The 18,477-nt window shown below is 41.9% G+C and overlaps 1 protein-coding gene across 4 annotated transcripts in view; it reads right to left on the reverse strand.

Moving 5' to 3' along the window:
• Positions 1 to 3,418: 3,418 nt before the first annotated feature.
• The window catches only part of GRIA1 (glutamate ionotropic receptor AMPA type subunit 1), a 307,919-nt gene continuing 292,860 nt past the window's right edge, over positions 3,419 to 18,477 (reverse strand). For all 4 annotated transcript variants that reach the window (XM_035715647.2, XM_025434094.3, XM_025434095.3 and 1 more), the window contains 2 exons: positions 13,998 to 14,132; positions 3,419 to 6,285 (listed from right to left, as the gene is read on the reverse strand). In XM_035715647.2, coding sequence (XP_035571540.1) covers positions 6,085 to 6,285; positions 13,998 to 14,132 — 336 coding nt within the window. In that variant the 3' untranslated portion in view covers positions 3,419 to 6,084. The remainder of the gene's footprint in view (positions 6,286 to 13,997; positions 14,133 to 18,477) is intronic.

The following is an 18,477-nucleotide window of genomic DNA, read 5'->3' on the forward strand; positions in this document are numbered from 1 at the left end:
TCACTGACATAAGGCTACAACTAAGAGGGAACTTAGAGATCAATTAGATGGTCTCTCTCATTTCACAAATGAGGTCACTGAGGCCCAGAGTAGGAGATATGTTGCCAAGGTCATAGCACAAATTGGCAGTGATGTAGGCAAAAGGCTTCCTATTTTTTTTTTTTTTTTCAATCTCAGTCTAGTGCTTTTTGTTGGTGTGGTGAAATATTAGGAGGCAATCCAGTTAAGTGAAAAGGTAGAGACTTTGGAGAGACAGAGTGGAATTGGAATCTAGGTCAAGTCATTGATTGGCTGCATGATCTTGGGTTCTGGACCTCTCTGAGTTTTCATTTGCTCTTAGGCAAAAGGGCAGTGACAAATCTCCACCTCACAGGATTATTTTGAGGACTAAATGAAATGTTTGTCCTAGCATCTTACCTGGTATGCATAGTGCTGAGCAAATGCTGATTCTCTCCTCCCTTATAGTGATATAAAAATGGCAAGCACAGTATTGAGGGGAAGTTAGAGTTGTCCCAGTAGGATTCAGAGTGCCCATGGAAGATGAAGCTGGTAGGCAGTGCTTTCCAGTGGACTGTGTTAAAAATGCAGGTAGTGGGATTGGTGTTTATAATGGAAATAGCCAAGTAGTTTTCCAGTTTGGAAAATAACTGGCTGTGTTGAAAGCTGACTCATTTGACAAAGTTTTCCACCGCCCCCCCGCCCCCCCCACACCCCATGCCCTTTCCTGAGGAGGTATCTTTGATAATTGTATCTTATCTCTAACATCCTGTATCTCTCTTCTCCCAGCAGAATGTTATGGCAGACATACCTAAGGGGTAAAGGAGTGTTTAGAGCCCAAATGAAGGACTGTGTCTTTTCCTCCTCTTTTATTAGATGATTATAATGGCATTTTCTCTTGGGACCATGGAGAATTGACTCCATCAGGTAACCTGGGTTCAGGTGTTAGTCTGGGCGCTGACAACCCTAATATAGTTCTTGGTAATTTTCAAAGAAGTTTTCATGTGTATTTTCTCAGATCCTCAGGCTGACACAATTGTTGTGGTTCTTAATCCTGGCTACACATTATAATCACCTAAGAGTTCAAAACAAAACCAAACAACACCAATGTACTGACAGCTATGCCTGAGTTTAGACAAACCATATTTGGACATGAGTCTTGAGAATTGTGATTTTGTTTAAAATTTACTAGGCAATTCCAATGTGCCATTAGGGTCTAGTATCACTGCTTATTTTGACACCAGATATCCCATTTCTTTGAAGAGTTAATTTTCTTGTCCAAGGTTGTAAAGAAAGAAGAAAGGTATTATGAATCCTAATCTAAGCCTTTCCACTATAGCATATTGCCTCTCTACTCATGATGTGATCTGGAAACTTCAAGAAACAAAACATTTTGAAAATTACAAAGCACTGTAATAAGGTTAATTTTTTAGTGGCCAGACTAATACCAGAACACAGATTACCTGATGGCAGTCAAATGTCCATGGTCCCAAGGGAGAAAATGCCATTGTATTTATCTGATAAAAAAGAAGGTAGCATCTTATTCAAAACCTCAGTTTTCTTATCTGTAAAGTGGGATAGGAATATACTGCCTAGACAATCTTTCCTTGAAAGAACATTAGCATTTGGTAAGGAAGGGGTTTGCCATTTTGTCTCTTAATGAAGATAAGTTGAGTTTTGACATTTCAGTGAAAGTTATCCTCAATTCTGTAGGGTGTTGCTGACGTTTTCTTGGTATATATTAGGGTGTTATTGACCAGATAACCTGAATATGGCTATAAAAGATGCAAGATAAAGTAAGGAAAATTAGTGGATATGTGTCAACTTTCATACATGTGGCATCTCCTTGACAAGGGTTTGTTCCAACCTCCAGGAGCTATCTAATACACTCTGGGGGATACTTTGACCATTAGGAAGTCCTTTCTGTAGCTGAGCCTAAGTCCATTGCCTTGTATCTCCCAGGAAGCATCTTGGTCTTGGCCACAGAGAAAGCTAGCTCCACTTTCCCCAGGACAACCCTGAAGATCCTTCTCCAGGATGAATCAACTATTCTGCAGGGGACATTCTTGTCAGTCTCCTTTCCAACATGCTTGCTGCTTCCTATCCTAGATCTGTTTTAGAGGAGCTATAAGTAACTCTTTCTCCTCTTTTCCCTTTTTGCAGTCCTGTCTGGATTAGTGATCTTTCATACCCCAGAAAGATATTTTGGCTTTCCCAAAGGTGTGGCATGTGTAGCCTTAACCTTTTTTATTTTATTTTATTTTTCAGTTACTTTCACATTACAGGAAGGTAGAGAATTGATTGCCTCTTATTTTCCTGGTCATGATGCATTTCCTGGTTAGCAGTGAGATGGGTAACATAAAGGCTTTGGATTCAGGCAGACCCAGTTCAAGTCCTGCCTCTGTCATTTCCAAGAGTATGAACAAGTTATGTCATCTTTTTAAAGTCTGAATTTCTCCTCCATAACGCCCTATCTTAGAGGGCCACTGTCATGATCTAGAAGGTATAAGGTGCGTTTAACATAGTAAGTGGTCAATACATGGTAACCTGTGCTCTTAAAGCCATTATGATCATTATCCTAACTATTTGAAAGTAAGGTGACAGAGATGAGTTTTCTCCATCTGTCAACTACTGTTAAAGTGTTTCTTCATTCAGAGGCACCTTAGGTGTTAGAGGTGACTGCAGGTGGGTCCAAACACCTGGAGCTGGTGGCTGGAGCTTCACACAAATCTACTACCTTCTTCCTCTTCCCTCAACCCTTTACCATAGAGATGGTAGTTACTCCCTGAAATGCCACAATTAGAACTTTGTTCATTTATTTTAGGCCTCTGACTTCTGTTAATCTGCAAAATTTCTTGGGAAAGAAAACACTTGAAATTGTTCTTAATTATCAGTATCTAAATGTCAATAAACGTTAGGTCCTTTATAGAAAGCCCATCTTGATGGAGTGAAAGAAGAACTTTCAGACAAGAATGAGGGGTAATGTCACCTGGGACCAAGATATATGTTTTTAAACATGGTTTAAATTGGTTTTGGTTGTGATTCTGCCCCTTAAAGATATTCTCGGCTCCAGTTTCGGGGTGTCTGGAAGACCAATCCTGTGAGCCATCCAGTTCTCTAGTACTGTGACCATTGTATGTCAAACCCTGCCCCCAATTTAGTTGGAACTGTGGCCTTTGAAAACCATTATCACATGCTCTCCCTGCCCCCATTCCCCCCACCTTTGGTTATCCTATTTGAATGAATAACTCCGTGTAAACTAGTTCAGCTGAAATGACTTGAGAGCTGTTCGTGAATCAGGAATGGTGATTACCATTAAAAATGTACTAGTCCTAGGTTTAGCAAAAGGAAATAACATAGCCTCTAGAGCTCTGACTTCAGAAATGGCACAAAAATGGAATGGACAAATATGAAAAGTAGGTAATGGATCCACAGTGATTTAATTCTCGGTGATATTTTCATTTTATGCAAATACCAAAAGAAAAAACCCCTGGCTACTTGAAAGAAAAACAGAACCAAAAAAATATTTAGTGTTTGATCAAGCAAAAATCCTTTCACACATCTGCTAAGAGAATTAAAACAAATATAGATGTTAAATAAAAGGCCCAGGTACCAAAGAGCAAAATTTAATGAAAGCCAGAACTGTTAAGTATGGATTCCTGTTGAGAAAAATGTCAATCTCTTTCAGAGTTTTCCCATTGCTCTATTTTTAAGAAAAGTGTAGTAAAAATACATAATACAAGTTAACTTTTTTTCTTGCTTTTGTTTTCCCCGTCACCCCTCCATTGATAAAAAGCATCTTCCTCTGGAGTCTTGGACCCCCACACAACGTAGACCCTCATTGTTAGCTTAGATGATCTCTCCCACTCAGATCATGTTACTGGTGAGCTCAGTGGCTGGAGAGGCATCTTACCAAAGGCAAAAGGTCTTTGAAGCATATTGATAGTAAGAGGGTTAGTTCCACCTGCTCTGAAATGCACTCCCCAATGGTGGGTCATAACAGATTCTGCAGTGGTAGGCTAAGGGCTGAAAAAAATCCGGTGGGAGGGCAGAAGAGGATGGGGAGGATATCAGCTGGCAATAGTGAAAAGTAAAAATCCATCTTGATGGTCCTGCTCCACGTACCATGCCCACATTGACACGTGAGAGATTGGACAGCACTTGATTGGACAGCACTTGAGTTGAAAGGGTGAAGAGTTTGATTTGGGGATGGTTCTTTGCTACGGCTGATAATAGGAGAATGGGAGAGACATAGAGATGGTGGGTATCCACTGAGAGGATCCACAGATGAAGCCAATCATGCTGAACCTACTTGTTGGTAGGCTCCCAAAACTTTAGTTTTTCAGTTGCTAATGATAACCCCCAGCAGAGAAGACTGGATAGAAGTAGGGGGTAAGGAAACAAGCCAGAACATGGTTATCAATAAAAGCTAAAGACACATGGCACGCACTGAATCATGCACCTAGGAGAGTGGCTGCTGGACAGCTGGAAGCCAATTGCACCAAGAATGAGAGCTGGGATCTCCACAAAAGCTATATGCCAGGAACCCTGCTCCCAACTAAAGTTGTAGTCACCCTGGGCTTCTCTCCATGAACCCTGTCACTTCTCCAATCTTGCTTTAGTTCAACTTTATAGTCACAAACATGGGCATTTGAGTCTGGTCATTGGAATAATACATCCTCATTCTGAGTTAGCCAGGGGGAAGGCCAGCCTTCTTAGGTTAGAAGTTGGGGTCAGATCTGAAGGTACCCCAATGTCATTACCAACTTAATTCATCTCCCTATCTTCCTTAAAGTTATTCATCCTTGGGCATTTTACTTTCTAAAGTGACAGCATATTACCTGGCCACATGCTAAAAAAAACCCCACTTTTAAATGGACATAAAAATCCAAGTTCTCCAGGTCAGCAAAACCCTAAGCTTCATATTTGGTTTCTTAATCCTAGGACAGGACGCATCATGAAAGGTTCTCTTGTTTGTGGGTTTCCATGATGCTTTCTCTTCCAAAATTCTTCCATCCTTTTCTTTTGTACTTAGTTTGCATAGCCTTTTCCCCTGTATCAGAGGCTCCAGAGAGAGTCTACTCCACAGTGGGGTTCCTGCTCAGATGTCAAGCAAATGAAAAGTGAGAATCATGGGCAATATCTTCCTGGCTGTCAGCTATTCCCAAGGCTGTACTTGGTTCAGGAGGCCAATTCAGCCACCAGAGTGCCTTTGGGCTTGAGCATAGCAGAAAGACATACTTCTTAGCACTGAAGTTGACTCTGTGAGGACACATACCATTCCACCTAAAGCCTATGGGATGGCTGTTACACATTAAAGGAAGCTTTCTCTGAGCCTCCAGTAATAGCTTCTTGAGTCCTTCTTTGACTGCACACCTGCCTTTGCCCTTTCCACCACCCTTTGGCCTGAATTGCTTATCACACATATTCTCAGCTACATCAGTGAAGCGCCCTTTCTGGGGGAAGGCAGTCTACTCCTCCAACAACATCCGTCCTCATCCATGGCTTGGGGCCAAGGAATGGAGGGTAACTGAGAGAGCTCCAATGGTGACTTAGTTTGAAGGTTGCTTTTTTCCTTTTGCTTGCTTGTATGGTGGACCGGATCTTTAATCTCCAATCTGAAAACTGAAGAGACATGGGTAGGGAGTTGGAAGTAAGAAGCCAGGAGAAGGAAGGGGCCTAACAGAACCTGCAAACCATGGATGTTAGTAAGAAAAAAAAATATTGCACACACTAAGACATTAGCAACCGAATAAAAGAAAACAGTACAGTTTCCTCATTAATGTTCCTGTAACTCCATTTCAGAGACACAGGCTCTATTAGACAGGGTATTCTTCCCTTATTGCAGTGCAGTGTTGTTTATCATCCTCACTTAGCAAATGGAAAAATGTGAAAGAACATCAAAAAAGGAAAAGGGACGGCAAAATGATTTTTCAATTCTTCAGGAAAATCTGTTGAATCATCTTCCTTGTGGTCATGGTGGTTGGTGGCGGTTGCGTTTCATTTTATTGTTTTTGGCACTGAAGGGTTTGGGATGGAACTGGGGGAGCTTGAGCATGCTCCCCAAGGGGTCTCCGTCTGCTCCAGTTACAATCCCGTGGCTCCCAAGGGCATCCCTGAACTGTGGCTCATGCAGGGAATTGACTGCATGGACTTGGGGAAGTCGTGGCTGACTACCCGGCCGTTTTCTCCACTACCGCCACCGCTGGTTCCTGCCCCACTGTTACGTGGGAGCGTCGATGTCCGTATGGCTTCATTGATGGATTGCTGTGGGATCAAACAGAAACCCTTTTCAGGAGGACCGGGGGTTCTTCCCCAGGTCCTTGGCAGTGATTGGCAAGGAGAATGAGTCAATGCTGGCCTTAAAATCTCACCCCACATATCTTCCCCATCCAACTTTTTTCCTTTTCTGGAATGCTAACCTTGGCTTCCTGCAAACTCACAAAACTGCTGTGAGGATCTGAACAAATCTGATCTCTTTGGACTTCTTGTTCTCTCTATGCAATGAGGTGTGTTGGACTGGGTGGTCACTAGATCCTTTCTAGCTTTTATAGATTTTGTGATTTCTGAAAATGAAGTATTTCCATGGTAGTATTAATGATAATAAATGTAGCAACATGACCAAGTGGAAAAGTTGTGGAAAGGGGTTTGGGAAACTTTCAATTTTAGTTCTGGTTCTGACATCAACTAGTTATTTGACCTTGTGCATAACTCCTTATCTCTCTAGACTTTTTAAATCTCCATGTTTATAAAATGTGATTATCTGTGCAGCTGCAGATTTTATTAGCAAGAACAGTGCTACTGCATGAAAAATTATTTTTTTAAAAAATTATTAAAAAAATTTTTTTAAAGGAGCGTGTTATTGTTGAGTTAAAATTTAAAATTACCTTTGATTTACTTCAGGAAAAATCCTATCCTACCTCTAGTAGCATGTATTATGGGAATGTAGGACTTATTTGAATAATTGTAAAAATGTAATTGGAAAGAAGCATGTGCTAAAGAAAATGAGAATACATTCCAAAGATCATTATCTGCATGTCAACTTCGTCCCATCAGCACATATAACCTGACTTCCAGACTGACACATCAAATCAGTGCTACTAAGCTTGTGATTTCCAGAATATTAAAATTCTAGGTATGAAAAGGATTCCAGTGATCACTCTGGGATCAGATGGGTGAGGTGGAATATTCAAGACCACAACCTGAAATTAGAATCATATCTTTTTAGATAAGAGGAAGGGTTCTGTTCTGAGTTCCTTTGGAGATAGAAGCTTCATGACATGAAATCCAAACTCTTCTCCTTTCCTCTCATTTCTAACTTACCATTAAGAGATACTCATAGAATTTTTGAAGTGAGGGTTGGTTTCTTGGGAATCAACATAAAGAAGAATTATCTATGAGTTGAGAGTTTTCTGAGACGAGACCAATACTACCAATTCTTCAAGGCTCATTCTGTTCTCTCCTTCTTGAAGCCATCCTAGATTGTACCAGTAAGTATTTTCCCCCACCACCCCTATGACCCAGCCTAGTACTCCTACATTATACATGCTTTTGTAATGGCTCTGCTTCTGGTATGTAGGTTTTGTGTTCTTTAAGAGAGCTGTCTGGAGGAGGGCTAGGTTCATTTCTTCCCATCTGTAGCTATCTCCCATAGTGTCCAGCATATAGTTAAATGCTTAATAGATATTCTTAAATTTGTATTTTAACAAAAGCCAGCCATCTAGGACCCTCCTTAAAGAGTTTATGAGCTTTCTCCTCTGCATATTGCCATGATTTTAACCATCAGAGATGTCAGTCAATCTCTGGTGGCCAAAAGACATAAACAGGAGTTTGACCTAATTGTTTCTACTATACTATGCTGAGAGTCTTATTACTGGTGATTCTGATAATGCTTTTAGGTGTTTGTTCTTTTTAAAATCCCTTATTCAGACAAATATGCCCCAAAGGATACTCTACCCATATTGGTTCTGCTTCCTCCTCAAACCTCCAGACTTGGTTTATTTACATTGTTTTGATTGTCCTCCACTTAAGAGGAAGTGTGACCTCGATTGCATTCTTCTAAGTGAAGGCCAAATAAATATGACTGTGATGCTCTAAAGGGGAAATGTGAAAAGAAAACCCAAGGAATTAATAGTTACTTGTTCTCACTTAAGCTTATTTGTGTGTGTGTGTGTGTGTGTGTGTGTGTGTGTGAGAAGTATGGAACCTTCTATGGATTAGCTTGGAATGTTTATCTTCTATGATTTTTCTCTGCCACATCCCAGTAATTAAAAAATAAAGTTTAAAGTTTATAAAGATCATCCTGGTCTTTGATTTTTAAAAGGCCTCACACATTCCATTGAAGGTGGTATTTGATGAATTTATCTTAAAGGAGAAGATTGGTGGCATAATCAATATTGGTGCCTACCGAAGTCTGAGATAACTTAGCAGGGCATGTAGCTAAAACCTTCAATGTTCACACCACTTGGAAGTAGTTTTTCAGGAAGCTGAGAGCTTCTCCAAGGTCAATGACTTCATACTCCTATTGATAGTGAGTGCAGCCTTCTTACTGCCTTCTTTCTAATACATTTATGGGTTTTCAGGAGAAGAGGTGAATAGAGTCAAAACTAGGGAATGGAAAGCTGTGCTAAAAATGACTAGATCATTAGTTCTGAATTTGACTGCACACTGCAGTTATCTGGGGAGTTTTGGGGAAAAACCACTGATGCCCAAGACATACCCTCCAAGATGTTAATTTATTAGGTGTGGTGTGTGGCCTGGACATCTCGATTTTTGAAAACTCTTCAGGTGATTCTAATATGCAAGCAAGGTTGAAATACACTGATCTAGTTTATATTCTTCGCTTTACAGAGAAACTAAGGACTTATGATTGGCTGACTTAAGGTTGTAGTTATCTGTCACCTAATGTCAAAGTGGATGACCTCCTAACTGTACCTTTGGGAAGTGCAGTTCTCCCTTATCAGCCTTGATATACCAGCCATTCTTACAGATGTGTTTGAAGCTGATGTTCAGGAAGAAAAGCATGAGTGAAAAGTCCAGAGTCAAAGCCCCCCAAGTTGCCTCTTTTCAGAGTCTCATTTCTCTAACTGTGATTATATCCTAAACTTCTCAGCCACTTGCTTTTCCAAGAATAGTTTCCCCAGCCTTCACACATCCTGGAACACTCTAATAAAAGCTCAAATCTCAGTGATGACCTCCTACTAGTATGTGTGCTAAGAGTCAGAGTGACCGCATGCTGTGGAGGATGCACCTCTGCATTACCAAGTCTCTCCGCTGTTTGATAATTCCAAAAAAATGTGCAAAGCCTCAGCTGCTGTGGCTTAACCATAGCTCATGTCATACATACAATTATTTTCCACAGGGAACAAAGTGGGCAATAATAAAGACCCTGGTTATATTTAATACCAGCCAAGGACTCAACTCTGGTCTGTTTCCCCAGGCAGAGGAGTGGCACAGAGGATCTGAGACTTCAATCTGGAGTGTGTCTTAGGCTATATATTTTTGCTACTATATGACCATTTAGATTCTACCTTAATAGTGTGGTTGTCTGAAGTCCCTCCCTGAGTCCCCAGCTCTCATGTGTTTTCTTCCAGCAGTCTTCCTGTGTCCTGGTCACCTAGACTTCTTCCCATTTCTGGGCAAAAGTTCTGGTCTTTGGGTTGCTAACACATGTGTATCCTTTGTAGGCAACTCTTTCCCCCTGGTTAATTCCTTCCACATTTCAAGTCAGCTGGTGTGTTTCTCAAGGAAACCCCTGTGACCTGTCTCAGCTCTTATTTCCTGATCAGGACTTGACAGCACCAGCATTTTTCTTCAAACACTCATTGAACATGTAAATATTTGCTTATTTTCTGTCTTCCCATAATACTTGTAGCTTCCTGAGAATAGAAGCTAGATCTGATTTGTTCCTAACTGTGTCCTCAGTGCTGAGCAATGCGTAGCTTACAATGATGCTCAGTTTATCTTTGTGGAAGAAATACCACCAGGGTGCCTTCCCATTGTCCCTGTGACACCTGCTGTGTGTCTTGCTCATGTGACATGTCAAAAGGGAAAGGGACTCGACAATACACAAGCAAAAGATTATGTATCATGGGTGGCCTCAACAACTCCCTCAGAAAAACCTAAGGATAGGATTCCATCTTATTTGTCTATGCACTGTGGCTACCGCTGCAGGAGACACATGGTAGGTGCTCAGAATGATCTATTCCTGCATTGGAAGTCCAATTTCTATTTCTCCAGCTCCTATCTTGTGTGACCTTGCTAGGATAATCTACTTCGCTTCTCCAAACCCCTATTTCTTCATCTGTAGAACTTCAAGCACAACAACGAAAATGTATATAAAGCACTTTGAACATGGAGGTTACTAAAAAGATGTCTCCTTCTCTTCCTTCCTTCTTCCTCTTTTCTACCCCCTTCCTTTCCTCCTTCTCTCGTCCATGAACAGTGGGGAAGGGCTCCTTGACTACTGTTGAGAAATTGGGGGCTGGCTCTGAACCATGTGTAAGGATTGAAGGCCTTAAAAGTTCACCAAACACTGTGATCAAGATAAGGAACAAGAGGGAAGGTTCTCACCAAAGGCCCATGACACTGTCAACATGGGCCTCTGCGTGTGGTGGAGGCCATGTCTGTAAAAAGCTAACTGCCTCTGGAGAAAGCTAATTACAGAAAAATAAGGAAAATTGTAAAGCTGTGAAGTCTGAGAGGCAGGTGGATGGTATTCTACTTTTCTCCTTTGGACTAGAGAGATGTTGATGGATCTTCAAAAATTAGGAGTTGGGCTGATTAATAAAGACAGTAAAAGTATCTTTTCTGCAGTTGGAAGATTAAAAATTCTGTTAGGAGCCTTGGTGAATTGGGCAGAAGTTGTACCAACCAATGGAATTAATTATAAAAGATTGTGGTGGAAGAGCTTGGATGAATGATTCTAAGAGATCCTGGTGTTGGCTTCTGAGAAATTCAGCATCTTTGTCAATGGAAGGGTACGAATGTCTCCAAGAAGTTATGACCTGACTCAGTGGCCTCCTCTAAGTATTCTTGTCTTGATCTGAATGTTGTGATTTCAGTGGTGAAAGTCAACTGTCAAGTTTTAAGAGGATCCCAGTCTTTAGCCACCCCGGTACTATTACCTGACAGTGACCATGATTGGTTGGACATGGTAATCTCATAGGAAGGACCAGAAGTCTAGGCACCTCATGCTTGGTGGATGCCTGCTCTCATCAGATTTTATGAGCACAGATGGGGCCAGAACCAGTTTGCATGAGGTTGTCTGTGCTTTCAGGCTGGGTAGTTTTGGTGGTTGTATGTTCTTACCCAAATACTCTGTCCCCCATGCGTCACCTCAGCTTCAGGAGATTTTTCTCTTCTGGGTACAATTCTATATTAATTTTACTAATAATTACCCTATGTGTGTGAAATGTCCAAAGAGAAATTAGGTATAGCTTCTTACCTTAAGGAACTCACAATCTATATAGCTCAAAAAAACCTAGGACATGTAGGAGTGGCAATAAAAGAAAAATCTGAAAAAGACTGTAGCTGGTTATTAACAGAAAATATTATATATTCTAGTTATCATTGTTAGTATTGTTATTTATTGAGAGCTCATCATGACCCAAGCATTTTGCCAGTCCCTTTATATCAATTTTTCACATAATGCTCATGACAATTTTATGAGATATGTACTGCCACTAGCCCCATTTTACAGAAAATGAGGGTCAGAAAGCTACTGGAACTTGTCCCAAATTATATAGTTAACAAATGGAGCAGGCAGGGTTTACGCTCAGATACTCAGTCTCTAGAGCCTGTCATTTATTTATTTATTTATTTATTTATTTATTTATTTATTTATTTATTTTATTTTTTGAGCCTGTCCTTTAGACCACCACACTGCACTGTGTTCTGGGGGAGCAGTGAGGGGGCACTCCTGTGATATGTACTGGGCTAATCCTGGGTCCTCGGTTTGGGTCATGGTCCACATGGAAGGTTTTAGGGAGTTGTAAAGGTTGTAGTTCAACCTAGCTCTTTTTCTGTTCCACTCTTTGCCTTTCCATACTTTGGAAAGTAAGATAGGAGAATTTTTAGATTTATGTTTTGAATAGAATAGGCAAGAAATCTTTGTTTAGGTTCTAGGAGACCTTGTTGTATTTGCCAAGCTTCTTGGAGGTCTACCTGGGTTTTAGATCTGAGGCCTATGCTTTTGCTCTGCTTTGTCCTTTCTGAGAAGACCTGGTAGTTGATGAGCTGGTTAAGGGTAGGAATGATGTGCTCCTAGGTCCCCTGGCTAAATACCATCATACAACCATCCCTTAATTATTCCTTGTTATTGTTTCTTAGTTCCATCGCCTTTGAAATGGGCCCTATGGGCAGAAGACAGGGAGAGAGATTATTCTGCATTAAGGCACAGGGGTGGGAAGCATGAAGTGGGTGGCTAGAGTACGTAGTATGTAAGGAGAGCAGATTGCTTGGGAGGGGAAAGTAGGCTGGAGCCATGATGTGGAAATGTTGAATGCCAGGACAGAAGGTCTGAATGCCAGGACAGAAGGCCCTCCTCCTCCAACTCCCACTCTCTGTGTACAGAACTGAATACAGAGTTTCCAAACAGGGGAAGCAAATGTCCAGCAATGTCTTCTCCGAGAGCGACCCTGGTTATGTGTAGGGCTGTTGGCTCAAGGCAGGGAGAGGCTAGGCGGGAGGCTGTGGTCAAAACTCTACAGTGGGTGTACTGAGCTTATCTGGGCTTTTTAGGGCATGTTCTAGGAGAGCAAATCCTACCAATGAATCTTCTTAGTCTAGTCAAGCCAACATCACAGCCTAGGTTACATTGCTCAGAGTGACTGTTTCTCCACTTTTGTTGGTCTGAGTCCCACTCATCCTTCCTCTTAATTTTTGTCTTGTCCCAGAAGCCTTCTCTAATTCCCACCTCCTCTGTATTCCTATCAGCCTTCCTATCTATAAGTTGCTTCACTGAGTAATTTTTCTGGCAATTTTTTTTTTGTTGTTGTTGAAGGTGCTGAAGGTCATAGATTGCATCTCAGTCCTCTCTGTCCCATCATGATGTCTTGCTTGTGGTGTTGCTCACATAATTCACACTTGCATAAATATTTTCATATTGAAACTAAATGATGAAATGTGAGGGGTCTTGAAAGTCATTTATTCCAAACTCCCTTTGAGTACTAGAATCTATATGCTCCCCAAGAGTTAACCCATTCTCTACTTGTATACCTCCAGGGATGGGATGCTTGCTATTTATTGGAATAGTCCATCCCATTTTGTGGTAGCTTTGAGAGAAAAGTAGATCTCACTGTGTTAACATCTGTTCTCCAAAGCTTTTAGTCATTAGTTCTTGTTGTACACTTGGGGACCCAACAGAACTAACCTATATTTTTTCCACCTGAAAGGCCTTCATATATTTTTTTAAGTCTTCATATTTTTATAAACAGCCTTCATATCCTCCATAATTCTCTTCTCTGATTATTTACCATCAGCTGTTTTTGATGTAGTTTGGGGTCATCTAGCTGATCTGCTTATCCTCTCTGCATGATTCTCTTTGCTGAAATCTATCTCACAGTACAGTGGCTAAGAAAAGACCTAACTCACCAAGCATGGCAAGATTATCTATTTTGTAGATGGTAGACAACTTCTTCCCTATTTTGGGAGCTATACTTCTGTTAATGCAGCCTCAGGGAGAATCTACTTTTCTAATGACCACTCTTGCCTCACATTATGTTGACTACCCATATAAACTTCTGTTTTAATCTCACCACCCCATCTCTGGCTGATGCAGTTGTTTCCCAGACCTATCTTTACCCTGACACACCTCATCTTCCTTCCTTTCTCATAGCCGTCTCCTTTCTTGTCACCTTTCTCATCATAGCTTACTGCCCCTTGCCTCAAACTGACCTCAACCTCTTATCACTCGCCACCCTTTCTAATACAAAGACTCCCAGGAAACCCAGCTATATCACAGAACAAGGTAGGAAAAAGGCCTGGGGAGACGATGCCACCTTCATCCGCTTGGATTCGCTACGGGATTTGTAGCAGAACTCAATTAAGGCAACCAGCATGGCTAGTCCAAGTCCTCCGATCAGGATGTAGAACACGCCTGCCACATTGCTGAGGCTCAGAGCACTCGTCTTGTCCTAGGAAGAGGAGGAGGGAAGGGGGGAGGGGAAAGAGCAAAGTGAGCCAAAAGGCTAGAGAGCATCTAAGCAGTAGCATTTTTACACACATACGCTCAACCCCATTGCCCTTTTTAACCTTTAAAATAGTTAGGCTTTTTATTCATTGATAGAGTGCTGAATATTCCTAGGAAAAGTGTTTGTGTGTAACAATATCCCAAAGCAACCCTGATTGTGTTTAATTTATAATTGCATTTCCCTCCCTCCTCAATGCCTGTTCTGAGGCAAGAGACACCACAAGAAATTCAAGGCAGCTTCTATCAAAACCTGCATCCTTGAGCTTACCCTATTCTTTCAGAAAAAAATGTACCTTCCTTTTCAGCTCAGTTCCTGTCCCTGACCCCTCTGTTGTGCAAAGAGAGCCTCAGCCTTGCTTGTTGTTTGTGTCTCCTAGTGTTTTTCTGAGTTGGCATTTAAAATGATCTTTTCCCTCGATGTGCCTTTAATTTCAGTTTAATAAGGCAGCCACTGTACATGTAATAAAGACCAACCAATGTATACCTTTAACATACTGATCTGAGCCCCAGTTTAGGGACAAAGGAAACTGGGGGGCTTGAAACAGTAAAACAGTCCTGAGATAGAAAAATGGCTCTATTAAATCCTAATGATTATGCTTAATTGGTATCATTTTTCTGTTGGAGGTGTTTGCTAAGAGACGTTATAGGCAGATGCAGGTAGCTGAATTTAGAAATCTCTACTGCCTGTGATAAAAGATCTTACACTGGTTCTAATGCGGACAGAGTGCTTAATTACTAGGGCCAGGGGACAAGTACCTATCTCCACTAGTGGGTTGACAGAGCTCACTTTATGGAGCCTGAGAAAGACCATCAGTCTGGTAAGACTATCCCTGCATTCTTTTATCTCCAGTTGGGTTCAAAACTGGGAGACTGAGGAGACTGGGGCCTGTTACCAGGTGGTAAGAACAACTGAAAGAAACTGGTGGCCATGGTGGGTGTAATGCTCAGAGACAGGGGAAACTACTCAATAAAATTCTTGACACAGGCAAGTGAACATCTTTAAATCTTGGGAGAATACTCATCCCCAGATGTCATGGTGGCTCTAACATCTTTGTTTATATTGTTTGTTCAGGTACAAGACGTTTCTCATCAAATTAAAATGAAATGCATGCCTCAACTGGCACAGATACACACCATGGTTGGTTAGTTGGTGGCACTGGATAGGATATAGCTTTTACGTCTCTGCATGGGCAGATAGGGAGAGAGGCAAGTCACACAAAGGGTGAAATGTCTTGCCCTAGGGATTTCTTTGACATCTGCCTATTAGAATCTATATATGTGGGAAGGGATTTGCTATTGACTAAGTCAGTGGGCTCTGCCCTAGTTCTACTTGGTGCATTGTACAGGATTCAGCAGGGCTGAGCTTGGGGACCACAGCTGGCAAATAGCAGCATGCCTTCCCTCCCTAGAAGCAGCCTTGGCTAGCAGAGCTGTAGGATTATCTAAAGCACACCCCTTTGGTGGCTTCCTGTATTGCTAAAGCAGATGGCTCTTGAATATGGGTTACACTTGGCAAGGCATATTCTGGCTTTGGAAGCAGTGGAAATGATTATTCCAAGGGGTAGAATTTCTCCTGTTCTGGTATAATGGCCTGATAAGGGATATGTGCAAAAATGAGTTTGGTGCTTGGTTGAAGAGTTGGCTGAACAAGTAAATTCCCACTTGGCATTATTTTTCAGAACACTCAAAATGTCTCCCTGTTTGGTGTTTAGGAGGTCTGTAATTCTGCTTCTGGAGAGTAATTCTTCAGAGTCCTTAGAGGATTTATGGTTAGTAGAAGTTCCAATAAAACTCTTCTGTGTGGAACAGAAAAACCAACCTGACTTTTCTGTGTGGACAGGGCTAGGAGTGTGGTGGAGAGGCATGTTAATGTGTTACCACTTCACACCTTAAAAAAGAGTGATTGACAGTGATGCTCAGAAGGAGTGGATAGGGAACAGGTCTGGGGGAAGGTGGTACACAAGAATCTGGGAGGAAAGAAATGATCCTGCTGGCTTGACACACCGATCAGCCTTTCAAAGCTGAAATGAAACTTGCCTCCTTGGTCACCAACATTGTTTCTGTTTTCTTCCTCATGGTCTTTTCAAGTTTACCTCGGTTGAGGATTGCCTTCAAGGATAAGGGAGTGGTAGCATCTTTTTTTTTGTTGTTGTTGTTGCTATCTTCAAAAAACCCTGAAAAAGCGTCTACCTCCTTGGCCATAGAAGGTGGGGTGTCTATTTCTGGTATACCTGGGAAGGAAGTAGGGCCAGATCTTCATATGAAAGTAGGGAGAGGGGCATATTCTATGTAAATGAAGAAGAAGGAGAAGGAACATCCAGGGACTGAGTGCTTCACTGTGTCTGGAGGTGGAGAGAGCATCTTTTACTTCTGAAGGTCTCTGGCTTACAGAGATGGCAGTGTAAATATGTTGGGGGACACATCCCACACAAATAGGGTAGCCGGATGGTAAGGAGACTCCCACCTCTTGCAGGACTCACAGTGCCACTCATCTTTCTTATGCCAACACAATTCTGCAGTAGCAGGGATGAGGGAAGTCCTCTGGAATCAAGGGGGCACCTGGGCTCTATCACTACCAATACCAGAAAGCAAACGTAGATTTAGTACAGCTGCCTAAAGCTGGCATACTTTGATGAGATATGGAATGAAAGGCTGCTATTGCTGTCTTCTTAGCTCACATAGTTGAGGAGTTTACATTTAGCCAAGGTTTTATGGTTTCCCTTATGGGCACCATTTGATTTTTGATAACACTAACTTTAGTTTTTTCAAAGGAGGCCCAAGACAGCAACCTACCGTTTGGTTGCCATTACTGAGTTTCTTTGACTCACTCTCAGAATGATGGGATATCCAGGGGCAGGCTTAAAAATCCATTTAGGGACTGGAGCTCTGATTCCTTCTCTGGCCCACAGTGTCCATGCAAGAGGATGTGTATAAACAGCTATGGACTTCTGTATAAACAGCTATGTTGATGTTTCCTCGGCAAGCTATAAACTTCCCAGCTATTACCATGAAGAGGAGAAAGATAGAACCTGAGTCTTCTGAGCACCCTTCTGGAGGACCCCATTCTCCTCCCATCCCATAGCAGCTGTACTCCCAAAACCAAGGCAGCTTGTTGGTGGGAGTGAAAAAGTCACAACTTGTCTTCTGCCAGGAGGGAGGGAAGAGAGTGACAGCATTGAGAAGAATGACAGGTGAAAAGAAAAACAAATTAAAAAATCCATTTTTCAGCATTGTTGGGCTTGTTGTCATGGTGACAAGCCCCCCTACCTTCATCTGTCCCCCTTAACCTATTGTGTTGAATTGCTGCCTCCCTTATATGGAAGGGAGATGTTTTCTTTTTCACATTTTTTCTTACTCTTCCCACATAATGGGGGACTGTCCCACACTCCCTCTGTGTTTCTGAGCCAACATCCCTTCCAGGATTGTGGGGCTGGCTTGAGTCTTCATAAAGAGGTTTGAGCCAGGCATGAGCAGGAGAGACTTGATGTAGAAAGTTCCAGGGAGAAGCCAAGGCCTTTGGCCACAAGACCAGTTCCTCCCACAGAGACTGGTGCTGCCCATCATGCAAGTCCTGCTAAATCTGGAACTAGGCTTAGGTTTCTCCAACTGCTTCCATTCCTTCTTATCCTCCTGTTAAGGTTGTGTACTCTTACAAAGCAAAGGCTACGGCTCCTACTCTTCTTTCCATTCCATTGGGATTCCGTACCTTTTCTGATGTCATTACAGCTGGACTTTTAGGGGCTGCCTGCAGTGTTTCACATGCTGAATCTGTTACCTGACTTTCCTTTCAGGGCCATGAGAAAAGTCCAATCCATTTTCTACCTACTAGCCTTTCTGCTATAGTAGGTTTTCCCTTGTGCTTTCCCAAAACTTAGATTTTTAGCCCATGAACCATTTCCCTGAGTGGCTGGTTATTTCCTAGGAATAGTGACTCAGCAGTTGGCTAGGTGCACTCACTAGCCAGGACCAAAGTTTGGAAGCTATGGAGAGGTGGATTTGGTTCCATTAAAGGAAAACCTTTTGATTCAACAGAGCTGTCCAAAGGTGGAACACTCTGCCATGGATCGTGGTGAATACCTCAAACATGGATGTATTCAGGGAGAAGCTGATGAGGTCATCTAAGAGATGCAAGCAGTGGACAAAAGTCAGATGAAGTAACCTTTGACACTCACCCCAACCCCAAGAGATTTGAGGCATCTAAGGAATTCCTAGAGGGCCTGGGATCATGCTTTTTATAAATTCTCTCTAGAGACTAACCTCTTTAGGGGATGCAAAAAAGGAACTCATAT

Source organism: Canis lupus, chromosome 4 (genome assembly GCF_003254725.2).
Source record: "Canis lupus dingo isolate Sandy chromosome 4, ASM325472v2, whole genome shotgun sequence".
In the NCBI taxonomy this organism is placed as follows: domain Eukaryota; kingdom Metazoa; phylum Chordata; class Mammalia; order Carnivora; family Canidae; genus Canis; species Canis lupus.